The following is a 12,433-nucleotide window of genomic DNA, read 5'->3' as shown; positions in this document are numbered from 1 at the left end:
CCAACTCCCTCCCCATCTCTCTCTCTCTCTAATAAATAAATCTTTAAAAAAAAAAAAAAGAACATAAAACCCAACAAAGCCCGTAAATTATTAGGACATTAAATCATTCTTAGATAAGCACAGTGAAACACATTTTTCTATAGCCAAAAGTTCACATGAGAAAAATAAACATTCAAGCACATATCTATTGCCAGTACCCCTTCCCACGAAGTGGACCTTCAAGAGAAAATACGTCATATAAGCAAAACAAATATTTTCAAATGAAACACCTTAAAAATTTGTAATTTATCATTGATTTAAGTTTCATATTTAAGAATTCTAGAAAGCTTTAAGATTTTTGTTCTAGTTATGGCTTTCACCCAAGGAAGAAAAATTGTTGATTTCCTTCTCCCTCTACCCCCCTTCCTGCTGAACAACATAATATTGTCAATCACATTGACAATATTATCTTCCATAAAGAAGATCCTCATGCCTACATACTAAAGTAGGCAAAATCCAGATAGCACATTGGGAGCTCTATCATGGCTTCTAAGGGGAAAGGAGCACTGAAGATTAAGACAACAAAGTCAGAGACGAGGGTTTCCCCAAATGTACCCCCCAAAATCTTTTCCATCACCTAGAAACAACTACTAGAAATCCCTCTGTGGACCAAGTCAAACCTTTTAAGACTGATAGGATTGTCTAAGCTGTCCAGGTCTCTAAAGGGTGATTCTCAAAAAAGGTGCATTTGGATAGAATAAATTAATTGACTCATGCCACTTAGAATTCTCATAGTGTTTCAGTCTGAGTCTGGTATCTCTCTCTTCTGACCTATTGGGCATTGGATATAGACTGAATTGACTACAGCTGCATCAACTCTAATTTACTTATGACACATTTCCTCTTCTATAACCCTATCTGTGCACACCTGTATGCTTCTATTTGAGCCAAGGTTAGCCCAGCCCTACCCCTTCATTGCCTTTGTGTTACAGCCTGAAACTAATTCAATGTCTTAACTTCAGGATCCGATTCTGTGTTATTACGTGACGTGTTAAACCTCGCCCCCTTTTATCCCACGTCTATCTACTCAGTCTTTTTTGTTACATACACACCACCTCAGTATGTTTGACTGTGTACATCTCCTTTCCTACTCCTTCAAGTACTCCTCATATACACAGACCTAGCAAGTTCCCTGCTATCCCTTCCTCAGCTAACTAGACTGTAGGTTCAGTCATTACAGTCTTTGTAGTGTGCCTCCTGTCACTAATATTGCCTGCAGCCTGCTTCTCTCCCACATAAATCCTACCTGCTGCCCCCAGAAGATCATCCTATCCCTGCTCTCCATCTGCCTACTCAGTCTCGTCCTATTCTTCCAAGCTCTGTTTCTCCTCACCTCACCACTCTCCTAGAAAGTAAAATCATAAGCTTCTTCCCCTGCATCCTAACAAAACCCACTACTGTTATGGGCACACTCCAGTTCATCTATTCCTCCTTTCTCTCCATTTCTCATTGCCCAATGACTATCACTCTTAAGGACTATGTCTTATACTACTCTGTATCTCATGATGCCAGAGAGGTGCACATACATTGTACGTACTTAATAACATTCATTAAATTAATGATGAATAATTATTACTAAATCAAAAGATAGTTGAGGCTCCTAGAAAATTATGGTTTCCACCTCTACCTGCAAAAATTATAAAGAAATATTCTGGCCTACAAAAACAAAAAAATATCTCTAGACCTTTCCAAATTCTCCATTGCCTCCTCTAAGATATGTCTGACAGCAGAAAGTAAACTAGTCTTCTCAAGCATTAAATTGCTCATCAATCTTACAAAGGGTGTCATTTAGTCAATTACCTTCCCTAAGGAAAAATAAATGGAATATAGCTGCCTGAGAAAAATTAATTCACTCAACTCCAGTAAGTAGCTCACTAAGAACAGCTTCTACCACTCCAGGATATCTGAGCTATATTTCATTCCTAGTTTCACCTTTTTCTTCTTTTTGGGTTTGAATTTTGGCTGATTATTGAAGTTTGGTTGGTAAGGAGTAGCAGCCTAATATTAACTAGGTATAGTATCACCTGAAGTTTGGACTATGAAAGAACTAAGATATAGAACCTTTCCTTGTATCTGAAAATATGAATGTTGCCTCCATATCCTATCAAACTCTCCTAACACTCAACTCACATGGAGGTATACGACGGTTGAAGACGGAAAGGAAAATGCTCAGCATGGAAATGGAAAGCAGGCAAGGGAACAGCAGTAACTGCCAGGGGAAATCCAAATTCAAATGCCTTCCAGAACCAAGCACGTAGTAAACATGCTCAGCAAATTTATGTTAAGAACAATAGAGTAAGGGGGATGATAAAAGGTAGCTACTTCTAAGGTCAGTGTGCCAACTACCCCAACCAGGAAATCACTACCATGCAAAAATGTAGAACCATTGTCACATTTTCTGATTGCTCAGAAGGCAGCAGGAACTCAGATTTTTTACATAAAATTACCCCAATGTGGGTAAGTTATTAAAATTAGAAAAAAATAAAAAACAAAACTCTGTGCCAGTGAAATACAAAATGAAAAGCTGCTAATTTATGATCTCTGGAACAGAATTGGGGTATAAAAAAATCACAAAAATACATTTCTAAAACAAAATCCCTACTTCACACACACTATTAATAATCAGATTTCTGTATTAATCCTCTGGGTCTGAGTACTTATATTAATGATCATATCAGGTAGGTTAAAAGCTCAAATGCAAAAGCAACAACAAAAAAAATTGAAGAAAATACAAATGAATATGTTGCCAATCTTTGATTTCGAGATGACTCTATAATAATTTTAAAAACCACAGAAGAATTTTTCATCTGTAATTTAACAAAAATTAAAAGCATTTATTGTGAAAAATGCCTTGTGACCAAAATTAAATGTAAAATAAATCCTGGAAAATATTTGAGCTAATAAAGCAAAGGGCTAATTGTCTTTATTACAAAAAAAAATAATAAAGCAAAACAAACAAAACCCTCAGAAATTGATAAAAAACAAAAAGTATAGATTCTAACTTCTTATGGACAAGGATAGTTTGCTGTTGCCAGCTCCTAACCCAATTCAAAGCAGTGTTCCCTGTGGGACCAGGTCTGAGACATCTGCCAAACCACACAAGTATGACACAATGAGCTCTCCAAAACCTAAAAATAAACACCAGAGGAAAAGGAGTGCCACAAAAGATCCAACAAATGGAAGAGTTCATACCCAAGGGACTAGAGATATTTTAAAAATGTGAAAAGTCATGTTTGGAAAAATGTCTATTTAACTCTTCTACCCATCTTTAGGTCAGATTATTTGGGTTTTTTTTGCTGTTGTTCAAAATGACCAACAGAAAGAAGCTCAATGTCACTAATTATCAGAGACACACCAATCAAAACAACAGTATCACCTCACAATTGTCAGAATGGCTGTCATCAAAAAGACAAGAGGCAACAAGTGCTAGCAAAGATATGGTGAAAATGGAACCCATACACACTTTCGGTGGGAATGTAAATTGGTCCAATAAGTATAAGAAAGAGTATGGAGGATCCCCCCAAAATTAAAACTAGAAAATACCACATGATCCAGTAGTTCTATACTGGGTATAAACCCAAAGAAATGAGAATAGGATTTCAACAAGATACATGAACTCCCATGTTTATCACAGTATTATTCACAATAGCCAAAATATGAAAACAATCCAAATATCCATCAATGGATGAATGGATAAAAAGATATGGTACATACACACAATAGAGTATTATTCAGCCATGAGAAAGGAGAATATCCTCCCACTTGTGGCAACATGGATGAACCCTGAGCATATTATGATAAGCAAGAAGAGTCAGAGAAAAATGGGTAGTGTATGACACCACTTATAAGTGGAATCTAAGAAAGTTAAACCTGTAAAAAACAGTAAAATGGTGGTTACCAGAAAATGCTGGTGGTGGGTAAGAGTAATGCTGTTTCAAAGTGTACAAACTTATATTAAGTAGTGAATAAGCCATAAAGATCTAATTTACAGTATAGTGAATATAGACAAAAATATTATACTATAATTATGCAATGTGATAAATATTGCTACATTGGCAAACATATCACAACATATAAATGTATCAGAGTAACACCTCGTACCCCTTAAATTTATACAATGTTACACAACAAATTTATTTTTAAAAAAGATAAGTGAAACAAAATATTTTTAAATATATGAAAATAACATTAATAATTAATTATATTGAAATCTTCAAAGCAATACATCCATGAAGTAAAAAAAAGAACAGGAAAATATGAAAAAGAACCAATTGGAAATCCTGGAGGTAAACATATAATCACTGATGTTTTTTAAATAATATACATGCCCTAAATGGCATAATTTAGAGAACCAAAAAAGAAAAGAAACCAAAATGGAAAAGAAATACTACTCTCCAAGAATTCACTATTAACAAATTAAGACACAGGAAATAATGTAAATCTAATGAATTCCCTCTCCAGAAAAATCACTTATGTACCTACATACAAAGTTTTATAAGCAACTCCCAGAGTCTTTAAAGCCAACTTCCACCCTAGACTTCTGAATGTAAAATATCTTAAGAATGGAAATATGTCCTACTCTATCAATACAATACAATATTAATACAGGTTCAAGGTATAGGAAACAGACTTTAAATCTGAGTTAGGTTCAAATCAAAAAGAAGCCAATTAAACCAGATCAAGAAATGAAACTTACAAAGAAAGTGTCCTGAATCTTCCTAAATATTCTGTTAAACTCAAGTAAAAATGAGACTGAGAAAATCAGTAACTATCCATAATAAATAAAGGAATTCGAGTGTGTATTAAAATTGGTTAATTATAACCTAATAATTATCACTTTAGATGCAAATATGATTTTAAAATTCATTTTGGCATCCCAAAATGTGACACAAAAAGTAGAGCATCTGTAACAGGCAAAAACCATTTTTTAAAATAATGTTAAATGATCAGTATGGGGACACAAGACTGGTGGAATTTAAAAGAAGCTAAATTCCTCTGAGTTAGAAAAGATGAGAGATAAATAAGCCTGAGGGGGAAATCTGGAGATACTGCCTAGAATAAGGGGAATTTTAAAGACTAAGCTGAAAGGAGCAATAAAATAGAAAACTCACTGGTTGACGCATCTGATTTGGAGTGAGCTGCACAGAGCTGTCTAATGGCAATGTAGGTGACACGTGTCATAAGCTGGATGATGTTAATCTCACGATATCTTCAGGAAAATCTACACATGACTCGGGGTTTTTTTATTTATTTGTTTTTTAAACAGGATCAGGAAAGGCAAGGAAGAGCATGGAGTTCTCCTTCAACATTGGCCCAATGGAAGTACACAGAGAACATACGGAAAGCTAGCCAATGTCTGTGATACAAAAGAAAGTCTTAAATTTGCCCTCTGCTATTAACCTTACTAAATGGAAATTGTTTGGCCCTCATCAAAACTTTGATGGAAAATAGCTCTCCACCAGAGATTCTGAAAACACAAAAATCCTCCTCGAAATAGACATGAAACATTTGAGAACATAAATTCAGATGATATACAGAATATCTTCTGTTTAAGAGAGCTAAGATCTTAGGAAGGTAAAATGTTGACTTCTTTGAAAATGTCTAGTGAGAATTTGGAAATAAAATTGTGTCTCTGGAACATTTTCTTTAATGCATTAACAACCTTCAGTATTAAGATTCTTTGAGGATGTATATTTCCACAGGTTTTCTTCAAGCTGATACGGACAGAAATTATCTTGATTGAAGACCTTGAAATATTTAAATACAAGTATTTATCTTCTTTGATTACTTCTTCTTTGTTACTTCAAAAGTATACAAATCAGGTTCTCTTGACGTTCACAACTGTATTTTATTTTTTAAATTTTTTTGAAGTTCACAATTTTATAAGAATAATGCCTGGGTTTGAAATAGCACATTTGCATCTCAACAGATCAGATTCCTTTGAATATATTCACACTGCAGAACAGCCTTGTTCTGGTTTTAAAAAAAAGTCTTCATTTGATGCATACACTTTTCACGTGGAAACATAATTGTGTATGAATCTGTCTCAATCACATGCAATCTCCCTGATAAGATGATAAAAGCACTCATGCATGAATCTTTTTTTCCCAGAAAAACATGGTTTCCTTTGGGGAAGAAATTGAAGGACAAGTTTTCAATCTTTGCAGTCCACCTAGACTTTATCTTCTCAGAATGAAACTTTTTGGCCTGGAATATTCTATTCCTAATTGCTAATTAAAAGCAGCAAACATGAAAATGCCTGGTGTGGAATGGTGTGTTCATATAGGCCTTCACAGGAGAAGATGTTTTTTTCATATTCATGAAAGAAAATTAAACTGGAATGAATTTTGAATCAACGTTTCAGAACTTCATTATAATTATATTTGAAGCACGAAAGTATAAAAACCATAGGTACCAAAATACTGATAAATATGAATAGTAAATATGATCTATAAAATTTCCAATGTATTATTGCCAAAATAAAATATACATAAAAACGTGTCATTGAGAAAAATATATACAACTAGCCCAAAATATCTGCCAAAAGACATGATGCTAAAGAAATAAAAACTAAAGATAGCACGTAATCTTTAAATGGTACTCACCAATCACAATCGAAGACTCACAGTGATAATAACCATTACTTTGCTTCTTCTTTAGCATGGAGCAAAGATCAATGCGATGTACCATTTCTTCTCCAAATCTGTGACTGATAAATTTTTCATAGACTTCGGGGTCTATTTTTTTCACTCCCTTGAAATGACAAAACAAAATCCCATCACTCGATCTTTCCACCAAGGCAGCTAGTTCATATTGATATCACTTTCTTAGAACCTGATATTACACTTTGGTATAAAGTTCTGCCTACTGGCATTTGAAAATGGATACCATAAAATGGTTGTAAAGCTGTTTTTAAAGTCTCCCTGTTTAGGATAATTTGTATTACCTCCCCCCACCCAAAATCATTAGAGTGTGGGGTTTAAATTTGGCAGCATTCAGAACTTTATATACTTTAAGCTTCTGAAATAATGGAGTATATCAAGTTGAAGTTTGAGGTATCAAAAAAAGAGTAATCATCTCCAACAATAATGGAGAAATTGATGAATTGTTAAAAAGTAATATAGAACTTAACATTTTATAGTGTATAGGATGTTTTAATAAGATGGATTTTTTAACTCCTTACTTAAGAATCATTTGAAGACAGTGAAAGGTTATTTGAATCAGAGGAGGGGGGTCCATGGATCTTCCTTCTCTACCTGCCTCTTCTTATTCTCAGTATCTTTCATAGCAGGAAGAGGGCTGATAGGTGAAAAATAACAGTGGAAGACATTGCTACTTCTGTAGTTTCCCAAAACATGGGAATGAATGTCTCCCCCACCCTTCCCATGCAGTGGTCCTGCCCCCAGCCTCATAGTCCCAAACACAGTCCATAAGATGACAATAGAATTCTTTACAGGAAAAGTTTACTGACTGACCATGTGTGAAGTTTTCCTTTTAATTTATAACTTTTTAAAACTTTTACCTTGGTAATTCTTGTTTTTTTTTTAATACTTGTTATTTCTTAAAAATCAGAAAATATGAGGAATCTAGGGTCACCTGGTTGGCTCAGTCAGTAGGGTGTGCAACTCTCGATCTGGGGGTTGTGAGTTCAAGCTCCAGGTATAGAGTTTACCTAAAAAATAAAATCTTTTAAAAAAGAACAAAAAATATGAAGAATCTAAAAAAAAAAAAAAATTCTCATCCCTGCCATTTACAGAAAATACAGTTAACACTGTGGGTACATCCTTCAGGTCTTTTTCTTTCTCTCTCTCTCCCTTTTTTTTTTTAAGATTTTATTTATTTATTTGAGAGAGAGAGAGAGAGAGAGAGAGCACAAGATACAAATAAAGAAGGGTGAAGGGGTGGAGGGGCAGAGAGAGAAGGAGAAGCAGACTCACCGCTGAGGAAGAAGCCTGATGCGGGGCTTGATCCCCAGAACCTGAGATCATGACCTGACCCAAAGGCAGACGCTTAACTGACTGAGCCACCCAGGCACCCCCCTTCAGGGCTTGTTTTATGCATACGTATATTATATTAAGATTATACTTATATAAATCTTATTAAAATGTAGGTAGAATATATATTTTCCCCTTTTATTCACAAAAAGTTTTGACAAAAATTTTAAAAAGATATAAAAACAAAAAAATTAAAATTAAATCGCCCTACACAGCAACTACTATAATTTTATTATGTATTTTATTTTTCCTATACAAAACAAAGTACTTTCTTCTTTTTTATAGGAATGTGGTTGAGCCATGAGTACTATTTAGCAATCAGCTTTTTTTTTCCAGTTAATATGTCAATAAATAATATACAGATGTGCAAAATATTTTTAATATTTTTGCCTCCACAGTACTCCACTGTATGGGAGCATCATTAATTTATTCATGCAATTATTTGTTAGACATTTAAGTTGCCCTTAATTTTTAATATTGAATTTAACATGTTTTTGTTGATATATGTTCTTGTTCTATATCCAAACTGACCTCCACTCACAGACTTTCCTTACTTTAGCTCCATTCACAGACTTTCCCACTTCAGTTAACAGAAACTCTATTCCAGCTAATTAGGCTGAAACCCTGGGGTCATCCTGAATTCGCCTCTTTCTCACAATGTCGCCTCCAAGCCAATCATGTTGGCTCTACCTTCAACATGGGACTAATTCTCCCCATACCCTTGCAGCCTTTGTCCAAGTTTCCCCTGTTTCTTTCACCTGGACTATCCTAACAGCCTCCTGTTTTCCCACCCTTGTGTCCTCAACAGCCAGAATTATCCTACAAAAATATACATCACATCACGTCACTCCTCTACTCAAAATTCTCCAAAGGGTTCCCATTTCTCTCAAAGGAAGAGCCAACTTCCCCAGAACAGCCCACCAGGTCCTGCTCCGACCATGCTCAGTACTTCCTGGGCCTTGTCTTGGACTCCTCCCCCTTCACCCTTCTCCACCTCAGCCTCCACTCGTGCCTCCCAATCACACCAGTGCAAACCCACTTCAAGGCCTGTGTACTGCTGGTTTCCCCTTCTGGAAATGTTCCTCCCCTAGATATCCTCATGACTGGTCTCCCACCTCCTTGCAGTTCTTGCTCAAATTCTGCTTTCTTAATAGAACTTCCCCTGACCTCCCTTTAATATGCACTACCCTTCCCTCTTTATAAATATTTACGGACATTTTTCCATAGCACGTACCACCTCCCACCGCATCGTGAAATTTACTTTACTGTGTTGATGTTTCACGGGCTGACATGATCTGTCTCTCTCCACTAGCATGTGTGTTCCACACAGAAAAAGAATTTTGCCTGATTTGTATTCACTGAAATATTCCCTGTGCCTAGCGCGCTGCGTGACACAGAACTGTGTGCTTAATAAATAATTGTCACAAATGCAGAAGATCGAGTTTCCAAGAAAAGAGTAGTTGATGACATCAAATGCTGCTCACTGCAAGTTCAGCAAGAGTGAAACCTAGTGGGCTTCTTTTGGTTTGGGTAGTAGGAAGCCCTGAGACAGACAGAGCTGACGTGCGTCCAAAGGAGCTCTGCTACTCTTCAAGGTGTGATTTTGCTTCAGGGTCCTCATCTGTAAAGTGAAGTTGACAATGGAACCTACTTCAAAGTGTTGGATGGACTAAATAAGTGAACTTATAGAATTGTTTAAAACAGTGAAATACAGTAAAGGCTATCATATTTACATGATACATGCTATATATATAACATATATATAACATATAACATATATGTTATACACAACAATCTACATATAATATATATACATATATAATAGCTACATATTAATATACATACATATTATATATACATATAATATATAACATATTTATCTAACATATTTATTAATTTATTATTTATTTATTTATTTATTATTATTATTTATTTATTTATAGTGAATTTTAAGGAATAATTTCAGTTGAGGTAAGGTTTCAGAAATGTTTTAAAAAGGTTCTCAGTAAATGGAAACTTACAATTCTTGTTTGTCTTTTAAATGCTTTTTCCAAGTGTACATATGTGCTGGTTGGTGGGTGGGGGTCGGGGGGATGTAGGGCAGGCTGGTGTCATTCTCTTAGACCAGGCAGAAGAAGACTAGTCATAACGTCACAGGAAAAAAAAGAACTTCAGTTTTCAAGACATCTATGCCAGTGTTGGCTAGCCACCATAATTTCCATTTTGGTTTCATAAGGTGTCATTATTTCTTTAAAGTAAGAAATAAGGGAAACATAAGTGACAATTCACTAGGCTTATTTAATTTTGGCAAAAAGGACCAACCATTTTTGCAAGAATTCTTCACAGATGACTTCCAACATGAGTCTTTAAGGAGAGAATTTTTATTAGAGAGTGGAATGGAATTAATTCTTTAAGTCATAATTTACAGAGAGAACTGTGGTTCAAAAGGCATGCCTTGGGGGCACTGAAATTATATGTTCTCAACAGAAAACATCTTCAGTGATAAAGAATCTAGAAATACATAAGAATCTGCTCTGTCTGATATATAATATTTAACATGATCTTTGTTCTCTAGGGGATTTTCTGTTTGGCAATGTATTTCTTCTTTTTCTTTCTTTCTTTTTTTTTTTTTCAGGCTCTTTTCCCCATAGCAATATGTATCTTTTCTAATAAAATGTATCTGAATTGGTCTCATCACCCAGCTACGGCAAGTGGTGTTTTTTGTTTTTTGGGTTTTTTTTGTAAGAAAGGACTATCGTTCTAAGAAAATAAATAAGCATATCAAAATTGCATATCATTAAGGATAAGGCTAAGAGGCTCCTATTTTCTTTTCTTTTCTTCCTTTCTTTCTTTCTTTCTTTAAAAATGTATTTCTTTGGGAGAGAACATGCACGCTTGAGCAGGAGAATCTCAAGCAGATCCCCCGCTGAACACAGAGCCTGACTCAGGGCTCCACCTCATCAAAACCAAGAACTGGATGCTAACCCAACTGAACCACCCAGGCACTTCAAGGTTCCTATTTCCTGGAGAAATCCACTGAGTTGCCAAAATAGTCCCAGAGATAGCACCCTGAAAGGGTCTAGTTTAAGCTAAAGAGACTGGGTTAGTATTATTATGAATATTATTATTTCATTATTTTTATGTTTCATGTTTTAGACCCCCCACATTATTTTCTGCTCCCCTTCTGCACAGGCCAAACCCTTTCCCTGGTACCTTGTCATTTAAGGATCAGTGGAAGTATAACACATCAGGAGAGCCCAGAGAAAATTACAGAAGCGGTTAAAGCCAGAAACATTTGACCTGTAAAGGCTAAGAGAGTGGGGACTATTTCAAAGGTAGGGAAACAATGTGTAGGCTAACTTCCACCAAACCACGTGAAGGGGGTTGCACCCCCAGAATTGTGGACATGCTTGGTGACTGCCTAGGACTAAACCTGAATATTATTTTTGCCTTGAACCTAGCAGGACAGGGTATATTTTCAAGGGTTTCTCATTTATAATTTTACCCAATACAACCGACATATCAATTACGCAACATAACACTGAAAGACAAAATAGGAAGTTAAATACAAGATATCTCACTTTGAAACAATAAATGAGTAGCAAGAAACATCAAACAGAAAAATTTTTCAAGACTGCCTTAATTAGGTTTTACTTTCCTTTAGCCTAGTTTCAGGCACAGTTGAAGGAGTATTATCAGTGATGCTCAAAGCTACTTGATAATCTTTGATACAATGTACCAAGAAACCCTGATAATTTCATTCTTGACTGTAACTTGGCACCAAAACAGCCAATACAGGAAAAATGCCATTGAGACCATGATGAGTATTTTTAGAATCATCTGAGGCTGCATCTGCTGAATAATGGAACCTATTTACTTGAGAAGCACTCACAGTATCACTTACATTCAGCTAAATGATGTGTGTAATTTAATATGTACCAAAGAGGACTCAGACTTATGTTATGCACCAAATTCTATTTTCAATATAGAAGTAAAGAAAGCCATGAAGTATGAAAATTCACTTTAGCTTCCAATCTGAATACGAGAATCATTCTAAGGCTCTGAAAGATAAAATTTAATTTAATTTCTATGACAAAGTTATTGTGATCAGAGGAACAACGAAATATCAGTTTCTTTAAAAAGGTTAAGACTTTTAAACAAATAGCAGGTAATTTCTTATCATGACTTGTTATCTTACAATAATCATGACTTCTATGATGAAAACAAATGGGCTGCATATCAGACAAAGGAATTCTATCTCCTACTGATGTAAGCTTGACGCTCCTGGAGCTGTGCTTTGCTTTCTAATAGTTTACTCCTATTTTGAGCGCCTATAAAGAAATGTATGTTTTCTGTCGTAATGACATGAAACCAAAATTCAGAAATAAATGAAGAGCCAA

General features: G+C 35.2%; 1 protein-coding gene across 2 annotated transcripts in view; it reads right to left on the bottom strand.

The window, feature by feature from the left end:
* Positions 1 to 12,433, bottom strand: part of LOC111147611 (A-kinase anchoring protein 7) — a 143,517-nt gene that overhangs the window by 56,530 nt on the left and 74,554 nt on the right. For both annotated transcript variants that reach the window (XM_022503766.1, XM_022503767.1), the window contains exon 7: positions 6,645 to 6,792. In XM_022503766.1, the coding sequence (XP_022359474.1) occupies positions 6,645 to 6,792 (148 nt within the window). The remainder of the gene's footprint in view (positions 1 to 6,644; positions 6,793 to 12,433) is intronic.

Source organism: Enhydra lutris, unplaced genomic scaffold (genome assembly GCF_002288905.1).
Source record: "Enhydra lutris kenyoni isolate GAN:26980312 unplaced genomic scaffold, ASM228890v2 scaffoldscaffold17, whole genome shotgun sequence".
Lineage (NCBI taxonomy): Eukaryota > Metazoa > Chordata > Mammalia > Carnivora > Mustelidae > Enhydra > Enhydra lutris.
This window is presented reverse-complemented; position numbering and strand designations above follow the sequence as displayed.